Genomic DNA, 22,832 nt, shown 5'->3' on the forward strand with positions numbered 1-22,832 from the left:
TTCAGGAATGTCATAAAGCGCTACAACGTGCCAAGGCTTCACTATACTCCTCGTTACACTCCGCAAGTAAACCTGGTAGAACGCTACAACAAAACAATTATGACCGCTGTAGCGTCGTATGTAGAAGAGGATCATCGAACCTGGGACCTAAATCTAAGAAAGATCCAGTTCGCAATAAATAGCGCGATAAATGAATCGACTGGGTTTTCACCGTTTTTCTTAGTACACGCCCGTGAGCCAGTGATAAACGGAGATTTCTACTTAGATACGCAGAGTGAGTACAAGGTAGCTATGCCACGTGATGAATATGCTGGGAAGTTTGGATGCATGGAGGAGATTTATGATAGTGTTCGCAAGAAACTTCTAGAGGCACACGCTAGGAACGCACAATATTATAACCGTAGGCGAAGAAATGCTAGATTCGCAGTAGGGGATTGGGTATGGAAAACCACATATACACAAAGTGACGCGCAAAAATTCAAAATGGCAAAGCTTGCTCCTAAATACGAAAAGTGTAAAATAGTCAAAGTATTGTCACCACTAGTATACGAACTAGAGAGGAAAGACGGTACAAAAATAGGCTCTTGGCATATTAAAGACCTAAAACGGTAGACTAACTCATATATTCGTCCATAAAGTGTATAAATACTAAGTTAGGTACTTAAACACACAAGAAGAATGGTAAAGTACACTTATAAATACAAATAGGTTACTACAGTTTGATAGAGTGATGAATGAAAGGTCAGTATAAATGATGAGGTAGGTGTGTATTAGAAATGGATGGATCAAGTTGGATTGGGTTAGTCGGAAATTCCTGAAAGGTGATTAGAGAAATATTATTATCACGCTATGAACAAAATATAGTTCGTGAGATATTTACTGTGCTGTGTTTAACACAGAGACGCTTTGTTCCCAGAGATCTGTTAGCAATCGTTGTGCTAGGAATTATTCCCAGACTCTGGGCAATTATTATGGAGTCATATGAACTCATTTCACATGGAGACTCAGTCCCATGTTGGTATATGGTATAGTGATAACATGTATTACAGTTTGAAATAGGCTGTGTTAGATCAAGCTGCATGAAGCAACAAGATCGTTTATGATATTTTCATAAGTTATTCTCCAGTAGTGTTGTTTAGTTTTAGAATTTCTTATAGAGTTAGGTGGGCGTTAGTTTAAAGAAGATAGTGAATAATTTAGGTGATTGAACCTAACATTATAATAGGTAGCCGGAAATTATTGTTATTAGTTGCCGACGAGCAAAAATAGATAGAGTTATTATGTTTGCTATTATTTTATGAGAGTATAAATTCAAGATGTAAAATAGAACCAGGCATTTTTGTTACAGCAAAGGGAAACCGGAACAAGTATCTACATCAACGTTAGTTATAGTTTAATTTTAGGTATCATCGGTATTTAGGTATATATATTTTTTTTTTTCTTTTACTTATATTTTCTTTATGTAGTTTAGATGAGTGTTTTATTCCATTATCAGTGTTAGCATAGAGTGTTTTTTTTTTTTTTTTATATAACGTCGTTACAGATGATTGCTTCTTAGAGCGCTGAGGGCAGCGAAAGTTTTTTGGTAGCAAAAAACTTCTACTATTTTGGGGGGTATTGTAACGTCGTGGATTTTAATCTTGGGTGGTCAAATTTGGAATCTCTAGGTTTGTTTCGAAAGGCAGCGACATCGATGAATGTCGTAGAGATTACGAGGTTCGCTGCTAGATGGCGCTTATATTAAAGTGCTCAGACAAATAAATATGGACAAGTAGTTGGAGCTTTATAATCTGTATATAGACTTAATATATGGTTAGAGGTATTCCACAAGTAACGAAAGGTATGGAATCCGAAACCGACTTTAAAAACAAATGTCACATATTATCTGTGCAATTTGTTGATTGTACTCTGTAAGAAAGATGAATCGGTAACTTTATAGCTTTGCTATTGGTGAGGTTTTTTATGAAGAAAGTCCCGTTATCTTCTCGTTATATACTCGGGCACGTTCGAGTTTTTTCTTTTGGCTGGCTGAAATTTGGAGACATGTAGTTGACTTTCCAAAACGTTAAATTTACTTAGAGGCAGTGATGTAAGATACTTGGTAAGACTCGAATTTATATTTGGTTAGCATTCGTGATTATCGAATTTTGTTGTGCTAAAGAGACAAATTCTTGCAGTTCCGGTCAACCATAAAATTTCCCGTGAGATGTTAAGATGGCTACCTACTGGGAACTAGGGCGGGATATCCTTTTAAGGTACTCGGTTGAAATTGTTTTTTTCTTTGTCCGGCGTAGGTCAAACTTTAGTGACATGTGCTAACCTCCGTATTTTGTTACAGGATGGGAATGTAATATATTCTGAACTTAACCTAACCTATATACGTGACCTAATGTAATCACACTTCTTCTTAATACAACCACGTTATTATGTAGAAACGTAGATTGGTTGTAGACATTTGAAACGCCGGTTCTGAAACCTTTGGTCATTCTTGGAACATTTTTATGGAACCTGAGTTGACTATTACATTTAATCATTTGCACGCGTCGAGTAGCATGCTGTTAGCGGCGTAAATCTTGGAGGTTCGCTGGCCGCCAGACAAAATGACGGACGGATGAATGCAACAGCAAGGTCAGCGACCGCGTGGTGTCAGCTTCCATCATAAACGTCAGGTCGTACCTATTCTTTCTTTTGTTAAATGGAGTCATGCTAAAACTTCTATTTTTATATATTGTTTTTTTTAAAAGGATGCGTTACATTAATTGTTGGTGGTGATTCGGATATACCGTTCAGATTACAATAAGATTTAGAGATAACTAGACCTCTTTCGTGAGTGTTTAAAATGCAACGTGTTTGTTGTCCCTTTAGTATAAACGTGTGTAATTGCTAAGCGAACTTAAATGGAATCATCCTTGTGGATTTGGCTGGTAGCGATGTGAATTCATAACTTCTAGTGCGTTGTTCGACGGACCCACTTTAAATACCTAGCCGTGGCAGTGGTTTGGTCAACAAAAATCCAAACGCTATATCGACACCATCTAATCCCCAAGGATTGGTATAATAAAACAAATATTTGAGATAACCACTGTTTATTTACAAAGTATGTACAAAGTAACTTAACATTTAGGAAACCTGGTTTTTTTATGTAATTTAACCCATTAATATTTTGTCCTTTTAGGGTTTCTCAAGGGTTTAGCATTACTTTTATATTGTAAAAAAAAGGTTCATCTAAAAATATAGAAGCCAAATACCGGTGATTACTGTAAAAGTGTTTTTTTTGTTTACTTAACCCCGCATCCTCCTACGGGTATAGATCCGAAAGCCAGAATCTCGGTGGTAACATTTGAGATTCTGGTCTACAAGCTGTATGTTTGGCTGGTGACGCACTAGAAATTTCATCCAAATCGTTTCACAAAAACCGGCACAAACTAGAAGGCTTGCATCTTGTACTCGTAGATGAAAAGGCTAAAGTTAAAATGTTATTTTGCATAACAATGTTGTCCTTGATCATTTATTATAGTTATTATATTATGCCACAGGGTCCCGGTTGGCACGGCACAGGCGGAGTGCACACCCATATGACCAACACGCGTATCACCGATGTAGAGATAGTCGAGAACAGATACCCCATATTTGTGACGCGTTTCTCCCTTCGACAGGGCTCTGGGGGGCGAGGTATGTATCTATCGAAACCATATAACCGTCCTTAGCTATCGTCAACTTTCATAGTCTCCAACGTCATTTTGTCTTTCCATTTAATTTCATTCTTTCGCTTTTTCTATAGCTAATAGCTTCATAATCATCAGCCGACAGGCGTCGACGATCTTGAGCCACCTGCATCCAGAAATCTTTTAACAAAATGTCAGCGATCCACTTAGTAGTGGATGTACCTGCGATTTCAGAAACGGGGTCGTCAACTTGTTGCTTCAAAATTTTTCTATTCAGGAGCACCTAAATCTTCAATAAACTTGACTAATAACTCATAAAATATCTTCAATATTTGCTTCGATACCGAAGCATTATTTTCAGTCAATATATTCTATGTCAGAATAAAACTGGTATAGCATTAAGAGGACTAAAAGGGCAAAATTTCAGGTTTTTAGGAAAATAGCAAAATATTTCATTGCACATTATAAATTACCATAAACATCATCTGGTTATATTTAAAACTTCATTATTGTATCACACATGATGAAGCAATAATCAACAAATAATAACTATGTGATTTAATTTTATAATCCTTGTATCCTAGATTATCTTTCGTAACCATAAACATTAGTAACTATATCGTACGAGTATAATCAAAATGTCTATTCAAAGGTCAGTGGAATGGCGGCGACGGTGTGACCCGCGAGCTAGTGTTCAGAAGAACCGTGCAGCTGTCCGTGCTGACGGAGCGAAGATCCTTCCAGCCTTATGGGATGAATGGTAAACTGTTTGTTTGTCTTCTACTTGTTTACAACGGGCTGTTTAGTCTTTCGCGTGAGCTCACGCTAATGTCTTAAATATTGGAGTTTTTTTTGCAATTTTTAACTCTCTAGAAAACTAATAGGTTAAGTTTTCATTGGTAGTAAGAATACAGGCTTTGTAATTATGGTTGGATTTTTGGAATTAAATCAGAAAGAACCGACTTATGCTCCAGTTAAAAGAAATAAACAAATATAAGAATTACCTACATGAATATTTTTAGAAATAGTTGGGGAATTCAAATTTTACAATGATCCTAGTTTATTCTTGTTAATGTTATATTTATTTGTTTATCTATTTGGTATTTTACTAATTTATTTATATATTTTAGGAGGTGAACCGGGAGAGAGAGGCTTGAATTTACTAGAGCGAGTAGACGGGCGGGTGATAAATCTCGGAGGAAAGGCATCTGTTGAAGCTTATCCTGGGGTAAGAAACTTTTAGTCTCAAGCTCAGACTAATTACCTATAGACTAGTAATACACCCAAATTTACCATAATATTGTTTGTTGTTTTTTAGGAGGACAAACACACATGAAAATATTTTACCCAAAAATTAATATATTTTGTTCTCGTTTCGTTCTCGTTTAATCTCGTTACACAGAATATTTGATTGCTTGATTGAAGTTTTTGGTATTCGGTGAAAGAATCGATTCTTTTTAGATATTGCTTTTATTAGAAATTTGATACAATAAGTTTAGAAATATTAAAAAAAAATATATATTAACTTTCATCTACTACTAAAGTAGAAGACTAGAAATTAGAAGTTGTTGGCCATTTTTACACTATCCAACTACACAAACCTGCATTTGCAGGCTCCTGCTGCTCTTTACACGACAAAAACGATTACAACAATGAAACATCGATTTCATATAAATGGTTTTTATAAGCGCTTTAGATTGTTGATACTATACTTTCAAAAAGGGATAAATTTCTAGACTCCAGAGAGTTAGGTCCCGATCAAATTGGACTTCGGTCTCGAGTAATCGCATAAGCGTTTTGTAGCTTAAGTGTTCACTAAATTAAATTCAACGGCTTTTTTTCAATTAAGTCATTTAAAATATTAACAAGTATGGATTTTAAAACCAAACTCAGTTTTAAAAAATCTTATCTTGTCAGTGGAGATTAATAGGCCTTCAATGTTTTGAAGTTTCTGTATTGAGACTTTTTGTTATTTAACAGGATAAATACATAATGAATTCACCCGGTGGCGGAGGTTATGGGAGTCCATCAGACCTACATGATCCGAACAAGCAGACAAACAAACAATACAGCGAGTTCTTGGAGAGAGGAAGCGTTTACGAATACAGGAGTGCGCAGGAGTCAGTTTAGTTGTAAGTTAAAATCTTGCGCAATATTTAACTTTTTAATTTCGAGAAATGTATTTTATAATAGCCTGCCAAAACTGAATAGAACTAATTTTATCTACTAGCATATAATGTGAAGACATTGTGCTAAGAACTGTTTTTTGTTTTTCTGGAAATGGTCTAAAAGCCTGTTATAATCAGATTTGCGTTATTTAATAAAAGCTAGATTGCCAACCTATGCTTCTACCATAAGGCTGCCTGACCACCAGAGCAGAGTGAAAAAGCGTAGCGGAGAAACGGACTAATGCGAAGCGGAGTTGCGTACTGTGTTGCAGAGTATGTTTGAATGAATTTTTAAACTAACTCGCAAGTCCCTGTCCACTTAAGAGGAGCGGAGATTTTGTGCAATCCTATTGGTTAATATTTCTCCATTTCTCGGCTGCGCTGCCTCGCTCCGCTTCGGTGGACTGGCAGCCTTAGTATGGTAGCCAACTATGAAGTAACAAAGCCTGTTGCTTTGCTACTACTATTTTCAACTTCAGGTTTTATAAACTGACAAAGATCTTGTTATGACAGGTTGTCGTTCCATTAGTATTTATGTAACTTTTTTGGTAATTTATCGATTTGGTATTTACACGCGTAATAAAACTACGAGAGTATAAAGCGCATCATAATATATTATTTACATATTTACAATATTGTTTATTATTATTAAGTGTTAATTTCTAAAGAGACCTAAGCATATACATAATATTTACAATAGTTTACTAGTATTGGTGCTCGATTAGTTGTAGACATTTAGCACTGAATTTTTACAGGGTGTCCCATAATTAATGAATAAAATGCAAATTGTTGATAAACCACCTAATTATCTAAAACTAATTGGAATAGTTTTGAAAAAATCTCTAATGAGTTATTTTATTTTTTTGGATCTTGATTTTTCCAATAAATAAGACTAAATTTTAATTAATTTTTTTTAATTACAAGTCAATACAACAACAAATAACTGCATTAGTAAATTTAGGCAGACATTTTAACTTTTTTCTTCTAGGGATTTTTTCAAACCTATTTAAATTAGTTTTAGATATTTAGGTGGTGTACCATTTGCGTCTTAGCCATTGATTACGGGACATCCTGTATACGTCACTATTTACAGTTTCTATACAAAGTACAAATTATTATTATTTTACACCAACATAGTGCTGATAATATGCCATACAGAATCATAGAACCGAGCTATATTAGTTATTTTATATATATAAAGCTTGAAAGACAATTTTTATGGGTGTGTTATAGCTTTAAATGATGCACAATAAATATATAGTGTTCTGTTTTATTAGATAGTAAGCAGTACAAATGTATACAATATTGTTACTTGGTTAAGGAATATAACTTTGTTTATCTTTGTTACATTGACAGTTATTTGTTAACTTTTATCTTATTTCATATTTTACAATACAGTGTTATTAAAAAAGATAATACAGCAATTTATGGTTTTATTTAATGAAACAAGAAAAGTATTACTTTTAGCTTATTTAACATTTTTAAATAATTAATATCTTTAGTATAAGAATTTAAATATCATGTGTCTCAAACGGTGAAGGAAAATCATCGTGAGGAAACTTGGATACCTGAGAATTTTATTATTTCTCTATGTGTGTGAAGTCTGTCTATCAGCATTGGGCCAGCGTTGTGGACTATTAGCCTAACCACTCTTTTAAGAGACTCGTGCTTAATAGTAAGCCGAATATGAGTTGCTAATGATGATAATGGTGACTATCTTTAATGACATATTCATCATGAAGTATGAAATCAATCCTTGAGTTACAATGCGAACCTTAATACTTTTCTAATGCACTCCTGACGTGCATTCTCTTGGCAAAAATGTCAGTTTTGAATATACTATACAATTCTTTTATATTATATTGAAATATGCTTTCATCATCATCATCATTAAATGCTGATGGACGTCCACTGCTGGACTTCCAAACACCACAGTCACGAGCCAATACCACCCACCGGCACCCAGTAACCTGCTTGATGTCCTTAGTCCACCTAATGGGGGGTCGACACTGCACCTACCAATACAAGGTCACCATTCCACCACCCCAATGTCCATTGGCTTAAATATGCTTTATGAATGATGAATTATACTTTAGAAAAATATTTTAGAATTTAAACTATCGTGAGTGTTATTCATATTAATTGATTATGAAACACGGCTAAACTCCTGAGCTTGGATCGTGCCGCGATGCAAGAACCAGCTCATGATTAAGGGTCCCGTATGGGTTCGAAACTAGTCGGGCATACTCCGACCTAATATCACGTGAGTTTTAGAAAAATATCACTAAGATTTCAATGTTCATCATTTAAAACATCACTGCACCTCGTCGCGCAAGCTCCATCACTTCGTCACATAGTGATATCGATCTTCTTCCTGAACTCCATCTTCTCCTGTCAAGCATGGTCTCCTGCCGCGGCCAGAGCCTCCCTGTTCTCGTACGCCCAAAACCCGTGCAGTTCCAACAAAATGGACACAGCCGTGTGTCCGTGCCCGCTGCGGATCAGGTCCTGGAGGGTGATCCTCGAGGGGTGCTCGGGACGGATCATATCGAATATCTCGTCTTTCACGTCATCGAAATTGACTGGCTCTGCGCCGTGGGCTACCATTTGTTCTTGTATTGCCTGCAAATATATATGTTATATGAGAGCCGTGATAGCCCAGTGGATATAACCTCTGCCCACGATTCCAGAGGGTGTGGGTTCGAATCCGGTCTGGGGCATGGATCTCCAACTTTTCAGTTGGGTGCGTTTTAAGAAATGAAATAACACGAGTCTCAAAACGGTGAATCCACATTGTGCCAGCGTGGTGGACTATTGACCTAACCCCTCTCATTCTGAAAGGAGACTCGAGCTCAGTAGATGATGATGATATATTATGTTTCTTTTTTATTAGCTACTAGCGGACCCAGTCAAGCATTGCTTTGACTTATGTGCAGTTCTTCCCTATCCTTACCCCTTGACTCTTAAACGTTTGTCTGGGAACTAGAAAAGGGTCGTTTTTATGGTTTTCTCGGCAAAAACTTTTAAAATTTCCCTATACCTCCATGAACATTTAAAGATCAAGAAAAAGCTGTTCAGCCGTTCTCGAGTTCTAGTGAGACTAATGAACAGGAATTCATTTTTATATATATAGATTGTCACTATGTTTTTATTTCAACGGTGTGAGTCTGTATCTCTCTTGTCTCTCAGCCATTATGACATAACATCCACTGGTGGACATAGGCCTCTTTTAAGCAGCGATAGAAGTATCTTAATTATGTTCTTTATAGAATATCTAGAATCGTTTAAATGTATTTGATGTTCTTTAAAAAAACCAAGAGCTATAGAATCGATTGCTTAAAAATATTACAAAAGGCATCGATATCAATCGTCAGATAGGCCCCTTCATACTAAAGAACGCACAATTTTATTTCATTACCAAAAGACGTGCACGCACATCTTATCTTAGTACGTGACAAGCGCATGCTGTGAGTGGACGTGGATTTAAAAAAATATTTACTGTTTTTTTTAATTTTAATCCCTTAATTATCCCTTCGTGTTCATTTTGGAAGTCTAAAAACACAAGCCACAACATGAATAAAGAGAAATGTGTTACGAGTGATGACACACTCAATGTGCGAAACCAATGACAATTTCGCGACGCTTTGAGACCCATCTAACGATCTACGAACGATGACAAAAAGGATATATTATACCTTAAAGAAATAATTCAACGTGAAAGCATCCAAGTACCCCTGCGAGTTGATGTCCAGCACTCTGAACAAGTAGGCGGTGGGTAGTGGTGGGTGGGTAGGGTGAAATACAAACCACAACATGAATAAAGGGAAATGTGTTACGAGTGATGACATACTCAATGTGCGAAACCAATGACAATTCCCCGACGCTTTGAGGCCCATCTAACGATCTACGATCGATGACAAAAGAGATATATTATACCTTAAAGAAATAATTCAACGTGAACGCATCCAAGTACCCCTGCGAGTTGATGTCGAGCACTCTGAACAAGTAGGCGAGCGCGGCGGGCTGGCGGCGGTTCTCCAGCGCCAGCACCAGGTCGAGGTACGTCTTGTAGTCCATCTCGCCGTCGTACGTGAGGCACTGCTGGAACACGCGCTGCAAGAACGCCCGGGTGAGGGTTCCTGAGCCGTAGCTGAAACGATTTATTTGTATTTTTGACGTGACAACGTCTTATAATTCGATAATCCGGCTGCAAACTCGAAAAAAGACGACGTCATTAGAAAAAACGAACAGTATTTTAGAAAAAACGAACATTTTCTTTTGAAAAATGCTACCATTCCATCAGTATTTTCTGACGTTGTCACGTTCAACTATCGTCAGTAACCCTATGAAGTCAACATTTATTTATAAGTTTTTCTGCCTTCGATTCCGGAGGATGTGGGTTCGAACCCGGTCAGGGGCATGCACCTCCAACTTTTCAGTTGTGTGCATTTTATGATATTAAATATCACGTGTCTCAAACGGTGAAGGAAAAATTATGAAATTGAAGAATGCATCGAAATTGGTAATGGTAATATGGACATACATCATATTATTTATGATTTATGTAGGTATATACCATAATAGGCTTTTTTTCACTAAACAAACCAGAATAATCACACCATCACACTAATATTATAAAGGCGAAAGTTTGTGCGTGTGTATGTTTGTTCCTCCTTTACGCTGCGGCTACTGAAGCGATTTGGCTGAAATTTGGAATGGAAATAGATTTCACTGTGGAATAACACATAGGCTATTTTTCATCCCGGAAAAATCCATGGTTCCCGCGGGATTTGTGAAAAACTGAAGTCCACGCGGACGAAGTCGCGAGCATCCGCTAGTTATAGTATATATTCATACATACCCAGCAAGTTCATTAATGCTCAGCATGCCGTTATGATCTCTGTCCAGATTAAGATATTGTCCATAAACACGCAGTGCCGACGCAGCGCTGAACCAATTCTGTTCTTGAAGCTCCATGGGTAGATCTTCCTCTCGTAACTGTGGTGATAAGAGCCGTGATAGCCCCGTGGATATGACCTCTGCCTCCAATTCCGGAGGGTGTGGGTTCGAATCCGGTCCGGGGCATGCATCTCCAACTTTTCAGTTGTGTGCATTTTAAGAAATTAAATAAAAGAGAGAAAACATCGTGAGGAAACCTGCATACCAGAGAATTATCTTAATTCTTTGCGTGTGTGAAGTCTGCCAATCCGCATTGGGTCAGCGTGGTGGACTATTGGCCTAACCCCTCTCATTCTGAGAAGAGACTCAAGCTCAGCAGTGAGCCGAATATGGGTTGATAATGATGATGATGACTAAGCTATGTTTACTAGCTCTAATAAGCTATGTTTAGTAGTGGACAGTAATACCCAAGAAAGGACCACAACAGAAAGAGTTTATCTTTATCATCCTCTGTTCTGAAAAATTCAGTTTCTATTTGAGTGACAGATCACTGGTGATGTAACTGAACACAAAAAGGTTTTCAATACATGTATAAGTGCTTAATAAAATAGTTACCTCCAATAAGTCATCAAGGAACGAACAAGACAATACATCACGGATCCTCACCCTCCCCACTCGCAGAGGGTCTAGGAAGAAGAGGAACTTCCTTGCAGCTGTACACACATAGAATGAAGTGAAGGAGGAATCCAGTCCATCTAAAGCAGCAAGTGACGGGACCAGTTCTGCTATGTAGCTCTCTAGATCCTGAGAACAATATTATAATCATGAGTTAATTTTTGACGACCTGAGCAGGGCCGGGTGTTTCTCCTTTAGGAAAGCGGGCTTAAATCTGCCATGCTACTCTTGTATGGGTTAACAGAATTAAAGTGTTATTCAGATAACATGGGTACAGTGACAGTTGCCTTTTAACGTTCACAATTCGTACTATTATTGTAAATCGCGGCAAACTTTCAAGAGTGAAACGAACTGTCACCATACCATAAGGTTATAATTTTTGTTGCTGATGTGTGATCAGATACAATTTTGTGTAATTTTTATGTAAATAAGAGTATGGGTGGGAATTGTACATGTTAGGTTCTGAATAGAAATGAAAATAATGCACCGTACAGTGCTCGCTACAGATCTTTGTGTATGTGAAGTCAGCAACAAATGACTGCACAATGAATCAATAATGGTACAAACGGCGCGGGCGGGAAGTGTTCGCGTCTGTACAAATGCACAAACTCATTCCGCAGCTAACTTCGCAAACATAAAGATCCGTGGCGACCACTGTAACAAATGCTACAATTAAATTTGATTTTGATTTTGATCTTATTTTATTTAGGTTAACCTGATGTTACTATACAAGAAAGATAAGTAAAAAAAAACGACCTCCAATCTCAAAAATAGATGATGAATTACACACATGCTCAGTGAGATATCCTTGTCCAGTGACGTCATACAAAGAGAGGCCTATCCTCGTCTGCTGCAGCCAGACCCGCCGCATCACATAGTTAAACAGGGAGACGCCGCGAACGCGTCCTATACCACCTTCAGCTGCTTGAAGACGCCCAAAGACTTCTGCTGTAAAATATGGTCTGAAAAAAATACTTTTTAATTAGAAACAGGGTTACATTAGAAGCACTTTTGAAAACAAATCTGTAACCACTTTCCCAATTGTTTAGAAGACTGGTTGTAACCAAGAGAGGGCAAGAAGAAAGATGCCTTTTTTCCTAAAAAATCAACATTTAATTTTCTTTAGGTCTTTAGTGCAGATGATTCGATCATTTCAAGGAATCTTTATAGCATCAATCTGAATTCAAATAATCAATTAAAATATCATAACCAATGTTACTGTATTATCTAATACAGCAAAAAAAACCAGCAATGCGAGTGTAGGGTTCCGTATGAGCACTTTTAACCCTTATAATGCACAAAAACACTTTAAGACAAATGAGTAGTACTTCAAAAATATTTTTCATGATTTAATTTTATGACTGTCATCATTTTTAATGTACATACTCATGCTTAATTACAGCTTTCTAGTTCTGAACAGTCTGACATGGCAAAACGGATGATGACTATAAAATGCCAAAAATGAGATCAGGTAAAATTCTTGGTTAGTTTCTGCATTAAAATACTTAGTGAAAACTAGAATGACATTAAGTTGTATTATATTAGAAAGGGTATCCAAAGCTCTAGTAGGATCTTGCCAAATTTGGCTAGGCAGGGAGAACAACATGAGCAGAAAAGGGGAGTGTTAGTTTACTGTCAACGACGTCCTTAACCCTACACCATCAATTACAAGTCCAGAGATCTGCTCAGGGTTTTTCTCTCTGCCACACGATGGACCCGGCACTTGCACTGTGAATCCATGGAATGCTAAGAAATTTCATCTCCTCACCTATACTTTGGACCTGCTTCATCTCTTATCTTTTTAAATTGTAGGTAATCAATTGTAAGTTCATCACTATTGGCCATACTGTAACTGCCGTTAGACTTCTCTAACAAACTCCATAGATGTTTCAGCTCGCTATTATCCAATAGTTCCTTGCTTTTCTTCTGCAAGAACTGAGCTCTGGTTTCTTCTCTTAACTTCTGAGCAAGGACATCATCAAGATGAGGCAGTTTGAAGTAAAATTTAGGAATCTTTTTATATGTTTCCACTTCACCATCCAGTTTAGGTTTGTAAAGTTGTTTGAATGTTTCTACTTCTATCTGTTCACTCTCCTCTTTATTTGTGCTAGTGTTTGTGTCTGAAATGGTAATTTTGAAATAAAATATTATTTTTTATTTTTATTCTTTACAAGTTAGCCCGTGACTACAATCTTACCTGATGGTAGGTGATGATGCAATCTAAGATGGAAGCGGGCTAACTTGTTTGGAGGAGGATGAAAATCCACACCCCTTTCGGTTTCTACACATCATACCAGAACACTAAATCGCTTGGCGGTAGGGTGGTATCTAGCCATAGCCTCCCATCAGCCAATATTGTATTTTATGAGAATAAATATCATCTTAAACCTCAATATAATTCATCATGTAAATGTAAAGTAACAACTATCTCGTTAGACAATAGTCATGTGGTTATAAGTTCACAGCAAATAATTATATTAAAGTAAGATAAATACAATAAACCAGCCAATATATTTCATCACGTAAATGTAAAGTGTCGAGGAAACCTTATGCTTGCTTCTACATAATAAAGAAACAAAACTATAAGAGTTCTTTATTGCCTACGGAACCCTTAATATAAGTGAAGCATTATCTGTTTGATAAATAACAGGATATATTATATAGGAATATAAAATTAAAAAAATATTTGTTTACCACAGGAAGTTTTATTTCATGATAATATTCGTAAATAATGATAAAATGTTGAGCAAACCTGAGTCAGCTGTTTTTGTTTGTTTACATAGTTTAAAATACCTACTCAATCTGACTATAGGGGCTCTCTAGTAGTTTGTTTATGAAATGCAATGAAGGATGATTCAATAGTCAGCCCCTGGGTGAATACTGAATATTGGTTTGTGGGGGATTGTTCACTTCACGACTATGAATTCCAGGGTTAGAGTCGGCCTATGAAATGTTCAGTTTTTCGTTATTTCCAGAAGTTAATGAGTATTACCGACGTAACGTATTAGTAAGACCTTGGCCTCTCTAGAAGTGCAGCTAGTTCTATATTAGAACGAGTATCCAAAGCTGCTCTAATAGGATCTAACCATATTTGGATAGGTAGGGAGAACAACACGAGCAGAGAAGGGAAGTGTTGATCGATCGTCAAGGAATTCCTTAACCCTACATCCAGTAGTCACAAGTTCTGGACTTTGCTTGGTGTTTTTCTCTCTACCACGCAATGGACCCGGCACCTGCATGGTGAATCCATGGAATACTAAGATATTTGTTTCATGAAAACTTCCTAAAGTTGATGGAGTAACACCTTACACTCCACTGAATCGGAGACAATTAAGCAATAGATCGTTAAGCAATAGATCCCGGTGATTTTCATTAATATGTGATAGTGATCTTTACGGATTCAAATATTATCTTCTTTTATTAGGAGGTAGGTCTGGCCTTATACGGAAGCGTTATTAAAATGGGCTGATATTGATGATGACATTTTATTTAACTTTATGGAGTTGGATTAATTAAAACGGAGCGTAGTTAGCATATTTATTTGATTTAAAACCTTTAACCTGAAGAGAAAATTTAAAGAATTTTTATAAATCATTTCCGTACACCACTGGAGTGAGTAACCAGGCTCCAGTGCCTGTTAATGTTACTGGAAAGAAACTAATTCAGCAGGCTTTTCATCCCAGCCTATTTGTGAGAACAAGGAGCATGTCTACAGGTAGTGCACCATGCTCTAGTAGTAATGAACCACCTACAGATCTCACGGAACGCAACAACAATCCAAAACCACATAAATCTGTTCATCATCCTGAGTGGCAGAGGGTACCTACAATCAGAAACCCAAAAAGAAAGAAAATGTCTGGCACACCATCACCAGAAGGGAACACTGTGATGTCAAATCAATTCGGATCATTGGACATTGATGTAGATGATGCAGAAACTCTCCAATCTAACAATAAACAACATGTATTCAAACCACCACCCATCATGTTATACGGTATTGAAGATGTTGCGAAACTGACAGAACTAATCAGATTAAAATTAGATAAAGAAGAGTTTACAATCAAAGTTGTTACCCGAAACCAACTAAGACTTAGTTGCCCGACAATAGAGGCATACCACATACTTATGAAAATCGTAAGAGAAAACAATCTTATTGGTCACACTTTTTCTAGAAAGGACACAAGGCCTTATAGAATTGTTATAAAGAAGCTCCATCCGAGTACACCTATAGAGGCAATAAGGGAAGCTATTGAAGAGTCCGGAAACACAGTCTGTGGTGAAATAATAAATGCCCGATATGGACCAAATAAAATACCGCTTTCAACCTTCTTTGTCAATTTAGACCCACATCCAAACAATCCAGAGGCTAAGAAAATTTCTCATATATTTAATACAAAAGTTATTATTGAAGATCCAATAAAGAGAACAAATGTGCCCCAATGCAAAAGGTGTCAGCAATATGGCCACACTAAAAATAACTGCCTTAGGCCATATAGATGTGTGAAATGTGCAGAGAGCCATAATACAACAGACTGCCCCAAAAAAGATCGAAATACCCCAGCTAAGTGCTGTCTATGTTTAGGTAATCACCCTGCAAACTATAAAGGCTGTGAAGTCTATGTTGAAATCAACAAAAGAAAAACATCACGGAGAGATCATACAAAACAAAGAAAACTAACAGCGCACAAAGATCAACAACAGAGTACTGTAATACAAGAAAATGGTCAAAAATCGGATCCACCTTTAGGAGCAAAGGAGAAGGAACATTCATACACTAGACAGCACTCCTCAAACCAATTTAAAACTAGAACATATGCAGAAGCTACTAAAAATCAGAACAAAGATGAAATTTCAACAGACTCTAAATTAGAAATACTACTCACAAAACAAGCCGAAAAGCTAGACAAATTAATAGACCAAATGTCAATAATGATGAACTTATTGACCACAGTAATACAAAAGATCATCTAATGGCTACCCTAAGAGTGGCAACGTGGAATGTAAATGGTTTGATTTTACATAAGAGTGAAGTTGAACTATTATTGAACATTCACAACATAGATGTGCTGCTGGTGTCAGAGTCTCATCTTACTTCCAACCACAACTTTACCATAAAAGGCTACATTACATATGCAACACCACATCCTGACGGAACTGCCCATGCTGGAGCGGCCGTAATTGTAAGGAAAAGTTTGAAACATGAAATCCTCGAGGATTATAAAACACCTTACTTACAAGCCACAACCATTATGTTGTATGATAAACACGGGTCACTTACTCTTTCAGCTGTTTACTGTCCCCCTAAACCAAATCCTAAGGAAACCCAATTCACTGAATATTTTAAAACTCTTGGACATAGATACATTTGTGGTGGTGACTGGAATGCCAAAAACGTGCATTGGGGATCGCGCCTGACACTACCTCGAGGCAGAGAACTTAACTCAAGTTTAATTAAAAATAACCTCAATATACTAAGCACTGGTGAACCAACTTACTGGCCCACAGATCCCAACAAATTACCGGACCTCTTAGACTTCTTTGTATATAAAGGGTTATCAAATTTGTATGTAAGTGTAGACAGTTGCTATGACAGTTGCTCAGACCATACACCAGTACTAGGTACGATTAGTACATCAATAATTTCCAGGCCGACAAAAGAATATCTATATAACAAACAAACAGATTGGCCAGCCTTCAGAAAGTATATTGATACTAATCTATCACTAAAAGTTCCACTCAAAACAAATGACGACATTGACGAAGCAGCCAAAACTATAACAGACATAATACAAACTGCTGCATGGATCTCTACTCCAGATTTAAACTTCACGCCAGGTAGTAACAACTTACCTATGGACATTAAAAATAAGGTGTTAGAGAAAAGAAGGCTCAGAAGAGTTTGGCACAATAGTCGTCATCCGTCGGATAAAAAAGCGCTTAAGCTGGCAGCAGTCAATCTGACATTGTATTTGAAAGAGGTAGAGAACGACACCTTAAAATATAAACTAGTAAACCTGTCTGCAACGAAAAGCAATGAATACTCACTCTATAGAGCTGTTAAAACAAGCAAAGCTGCACCCATAACCACAAAACACCCACTAAAACTGGAGAATGATACCTGGGCTAGAAAAGATGGTGAACGTGCAGAAGCCTTTGCCAAATTTCTAGGTGAAGTTTTTACTCCAAATAACGGTAACCCAGACACTGATAGAGAAGTCGACGAGTTTTTGGATTGTGATCTTCAACTAAGCTTACCAATAAAAAGCTGCACTCCTAGAGAAGTCGGTAGAGTAATAAAAGAACTTGAACTTCACAAAGCACCGGGATACTGTTTAATAACGGCTGAAGTACTACTACAACTTCCAAGGAAAGCGATTGTGTTTTTGACTCAACTTTTTAATGGAATCTTGAGAACATCCCACTACCCGTCTATTTGGAAAATTTCCGAAATCATTATGATTCCAAAACCGGGGAAGCCACCGCATCTAGTTACATCCTATAGACCCATAAGCCTACTACCAACATTATCCAAATTATTTGAAAAAATAACTCTGTCCAGGCTTAAAACTATTATGCATGAAAGGGAAATTATTCCTCAGCATCAATTCGGATTCAGAAGCCAACATTCCACTGTGGAACAAGTACACAGAGTAGCAAAAAAAATTCGAGAAGCTTTGGAAAATAAACAATACTGCTCTGCAGTGTTTTTGGATGTGCAACAGGCTTTTGACAAAGTCTGGCATGATGGATTGCTATTTAAAGCCAAGCATTGTCTCCCACACAACTTTTTTACATTATTGGAATCATATGTAAAACAAAGAATATTCAGAGTAAAAATTAATGACGCGTACTCGAACTTTCATGATATCAAAGCAGGTGTTCCTCAGGGTTCCGTTTTGGGACCCACACTCTATCTATTATACACTGCTGATATTCCCGTCTCAAAAAATGTACTTACCGCTACATTCGCTGATGATACAGCGGTATTGTGTAACAACAAAGACCCACACATGGCTTCAAATATCTTGCAAGAACACCTGAATAAGATAAACTCATGGATGATTAAATGGCGTATCAAAGCTAGTTCTACCAAGTCAACACATGTGACCTTTACTTTGCGAGCAGACGAGTGTACTCCCGTAAAATTGGGACTAGATATCATCCCCCATAGCGACACTGCAAAATATCTTGGGATACACTTGGACAAAAAACAAACGTGGAGAACACACATAGTAAAAAAACGCGATGAATTAAATCAAAGCTTTAGAAAACTCAACTGGCTTATGGGAAGACATTCGCATGTCTCGCTCAGTAATAAATTGCTCATTTACAAAACAGTAATAAAACCAGTATGGACCTATGGCATTGAGCTATGGGGCACAGCAAAAAACTCAAACCTGGAAATATTACAAAGATTCCAAAATAAAGTTCTAAAAACCATCACAAATGCTCCATGGTTCACCAAGATATCGGAATTGCATGAGTATCTAGACATAAAAACAATCAAGGAAGAGGTTGAACTCAGATCAATGAGCTATAAAAATCGCATCATTATCCATGAAAACAAACTTGCTACCGCCCTCAGTGTCCCAATGGATGTTCGAAGGCTAAAGCGCGCATACATATGGGATTTCCTAAAAAAATAAATATCAAAAAAAATCAATAACAAAGTAAATTAGCCAGCATGACCCTCAATGGAAGGTCAGCTGCACATGCCATAAAGTACTCTCAAGCAATTTGCTTATAGCTGATGCAGCTGATTGCACAATAGAAATTTAATTAAAAAAAAAAAAAAAAAAAAAAAAAAAAAAAAATGTAAAGTAACAAGTAACAAGTGTCTCGTTGGGACAGTAGTATAAGTTCACAGCAAATAATTATAATATAGTAAGTTAAATACAATAAACCACTTCATACCGTCTAACTTCTTAATATATTTTCGTAAACGATTCTTGAGTGTTTCGTTCATTTTTTTCTGTGACACATCTATGACCTGAGTATTCTGGGCAGGTAAATCATTAGTTAGAGTTTCAACACTTTTGTTTTCTCGATTAAACATTATTTTATGTCAAAGTTATTAAATTTAATGCAAAATTAATGATTGAAAGAGGTTCTGTGTTAATTCCAATGTTATAAATTCCAATTTCCAAACAAAGTTTAATATACACAAACAATTTCCATTATTTGTTTTGAATTTGAAAAATTGAAAATCTTTGATTGATTTGATTGTCTAACATAATTGTCAATTTGTCAGTGTTACATTTGACGTATGCAGTGACACTTGAACAGTACGTTTCATTTTACGTTACAATTCTCTCAAAGCATGGATATTTTTGCAAGGAATAAAATCATTTTTCAAATATATTATCGGTACCGCCTGATCGTGGGGAAACCTGACGTTGGGCTCGCTTATAGTACAGTGCTGACTAAGGTTGCCTCTGGGCCCATGTAGGTATGCCATAGTGAGATGATGGCTGGTCATGGGGAAACCTGACGTCGGGCTCGCGATTAGCACAGTGCTGACTAGGGTTGTCTCTGGGCCATGTTTACTACAGTGAGATGATGGCTGGTCGTGGGGAAACCTGACGTCGGGCTCGCGATTAGTACCGTGTTGACGAGAGTTGTCTCTGGGCCATGTTTACCACAGTGAGATGATGGCTGGTCGTGCGGAAACCTGACGTCGGGCTTGCGATTAGTACAGTGCTGACTAGGGTTGTCTCTGGGCCATGTTTACCACAGTGAGATGATGGCTGGTCGTGCGGAAACCTGACGTCGGGCTTGCGATTAGTACAGTGCTGACTAGGGTTGTCTCTGGGCCATGTTTACCACAGTGAGATGATAGTTGGTCGTGGGGAAACCTGACGTCGGGAACGCGATTAGTACAGTGCTGACTAGGGTTGTCTCTGGGCCATGTTTACCACAGTGAGATGATAGTTGGTCGTGGGGAAACCTGACGTCGGGAACGCGATTAGTACAGTGCTGACTAGGGTTGTCTCTGGGCCATGTTTACCACAGTGAGATGATAGTTGGTCGTGGGGAAACCTGACGTCGGGAACGCGATTAGTACAGTGCTGACTAGTGTTGTCTCTGGGCCATGTTTACCACAGTGAGATGATAGTTGGTCGTGGGGAAACCTGACGTCGGGAACGCGATTAGTACAGTGCTGACTAGGGTTGTCTCTGGGCCATGTTTACCACAGTGAGATGATAGTTGGTCATGGGGTAACCTGACGTCGGGAACGCGATTAGTAGGTACAGTGCTGACTAGAGTTTTGCTCCGGGTTAGTATATGAATTAGCGATTCATATACTAACCCGAAGACAACTCTTGTCATTTTACACCTAAAAATAATTCAAAATAACTTGTTCTTAAATTAACGAAAATAAGTAGGTAAATCTTATTAGGTAATAAGCATAGAACAATTACCTAGATATAGTTAATTTATTTTCGATAATATTTTATATGAAAGATAATACATAATTTAAAGTACATAATTTAAAATAAATAAGAAAATGATATGCGTTTTCTACCTTCATTACTTGCTAATGCTATACTAAAAATATATATGCTATAGTTTCCATATACCTACTTTTACATGGTAGGTATATGGAATTCATTAAATAATGTGCTGACTTTATATCTAGGTGCGAAGTACTAAACGGTTAAGTATTTCTAACTAGGTGCGAAAATGTTTACGATCCGACAAATAACAGTATAATTAACACTGCAGTAACAGTGTGAAGGTTTCACACTTTATGCGACCACTCGCCTACATAGCCCAATAGTTGCGGTTTGCCTTTCGTTGCATCAATTATCCACATACATTCATTGGGATCAATTACCAACATATACATTACACCCTCAGGGGCCAAAGGCAATGGTTCTGTGCTCACCAAAACCTCCAGTGACGCTGCTGAGGCATTGGCGTATCTACCGCCGCCCGTATCAATCATACAGGGCCTCTACACTACAGGGCCCCTTACATGTAAAAGAAAAAATGTAAAATGAGATCTACGTAATTTGATGCTTCTCGGGAAAACAATACTTATATAAAAAACTGGCTATAATATTTGACTTGATTTAGATTAAGCGAGGTATTTTCCCAAGTCAACATTTTATTAAATTTGAAAATTAGTGTTATTAAATTGTTTATTTTAATGTTCCTACACCCGAACCCAAAAAAACATACATTTTGTGTAGCAGGTATGTAACAACAAATATTATTGATACCAATTTTATTTTGTGGTTAGGGGTAAATTATGAACTAAAGATTTTCGGGATTGGCCGCTTGTCTACGAGTATTGCCCACGGATATATTATGTGTTTTATGTTCTATGGGGCCTCCCAACTAATTTTGATATTGCGCTAAGCCACTGGTGTCTAGGATATTTTTTTAGGGGGCACCCGACCAAGGGTATATAATTGTTATTATTTTTGGAGTCCATATACATATGTATAATTAGTAGACCAAAATCTTACGAGTAGGGTGGGCAAGGACCATTCTAGGGTGGGCACGCCTGTTTGCCTTGCCTGTTGTTTATCTATTATGTATTAAATAATAATTAATCAGCCGTATAACTACTTCATCATGGTTGATAGTTTGAAATTAAGAAGTTGACAAACGGTTTTACTTGCAGTTAACACATCCATTTTATTTGAACTTAGATCCATGTTTTACGCTGATTTGCCGCCATTTTTGCGGTTTGATTTAAAATACTTTCCTACCACTTAACCCCACATCGAAGGTAGGTAGGTAAGTACCTAACTATTTTCTAAAAGAAACACTTTTCATTGTCAGTAATAACAGAAATCATAAATGTTTATTTAGATATAATAACGCGTTCACATTTTGCGAATGATGAATCAGTTAAGGATATTAAATACATATTAAGCAAACTAAAAAAACCGACTACGTGAAAAATTGGTATCTAACTTAATATTTCAAACTAAAGAAATTTTTTGGAGAGACAGTAAGTAAATTTTCCGGGAAATATTATACATAAATGACTTTCCATATCTAATGATGAACGATAGATAAAAAAATGTAAAAGGCTTTTATTGTAGACCGTACAAAGAGCAACATAAAAGTGTTGAGTAATAATTTTCGTATCCTAACGTCAAATTAAGTAATTGTCAAAAAACTGGTTTCAACCCTTTTTCAGGAAGGCATAAAATGCACATAGGAAATCTTAGTCAAGAATTTGAAGTTAATCTTTTCAAGGCTACGTCATATCCAAAATTCAGCCTCCTCAGTTCATTTGCATTTTTAAATGTAAAATGTAACTGGACTAATAAGTTTAATAAGGACTGCTAGGTAAAGTTGCCAATGCTTATAAGGTTAAAAATAGCACCAGTTAACCTGCGTAATATTTGCATATTATAGAAAGAAATGATAAAATCTAATTAATTACATATTCGATCGATAAAAT

The 22,832-nt window shown here is 37.0% G+C and overlaps 2 protein-coding genes across 4 annotated transcripts in view; one reads left to right on the forward strand and one right to left on the reverse strand.

Moving 5' to 3' along the window:
- Nucleotides 1-7,257, forward strand: part of LOC112045278 (5-oxoprolinase) — a 33,329-nt gene extending 26,072 nt beyond the window's left edge. For all 3 annotated transcript variants that reach the window (XM_052888318.1, XM_052888322.1, XM_024081392.2), the window contains 4 exons: nucleotides 3,537-3,672; nucleotides 4,318-4,425; nucleotides 4,796-4,893; nucleotides 5,646-7,257. In XM_052888318.1, coding sequence (XP_052744278.1) covers nucleotides 3,537-3,672; nucleotides 4,318-4,425; nucleotides 4,796-4,893; nucleotides 5,646-5,795 — 492 coding nt within the window. In that variant the 3' untranslated portion in view covers nucleotides 5,796-7,257. The remainder of the gene's footprint in view (nucleotides 1-3,536; nucleotides 3,673-4,317; nucleotides 4,426-4,795; nucleotides 4,894-5,645) is intronic.
- Nucleotides 6,428-19,653, reverse strand: LOC112045289 (serine/threonine-protein phosphatase 2A regulatory subunit B'' subunit gamma). The gene is made up of 7 exons (XM_024081409.2): nucleotides 19,322-19,653; nucleotides 13,176-13,527; nucleotides 12,198-12,369; nucleotides 11,348-11,536; nucleotides 10,695-10,831; nucleotides 9,770-9,983; nucleotides 6,428-8,455 (listed from the first exon to the last, which is right to left on the reverse strand). Exons 1-7 carry the CDS (start codon nucleotides 19,461-19,463, stop codon nucleotides 8,228-8,230), a joined length of 1,434 nt encoding a protein of 477 aa, XP_023937177.1. The 5' UTR covers nucleotides 19,464-19,653; the 3' UTR covers nucleotides 6,428-8,227.
- Nucleotides 19,654-22,832: the final 3,179 nt, after the last annotated feature.

Source organism: Bicyclus anynana, chromosome 2 (assembly GCF_947172395.1).
Source record: "Bicyclus anynana chromosome 2, ilBicAnyn1.1, whole genome shotgun sequence".
Lineage (NCBI taxonomy): Eukaryota > Metazoa > Arthropoda > Insecta > Lepidoptera > Nymphalidae > Bicyclus > Bicyclus anynana.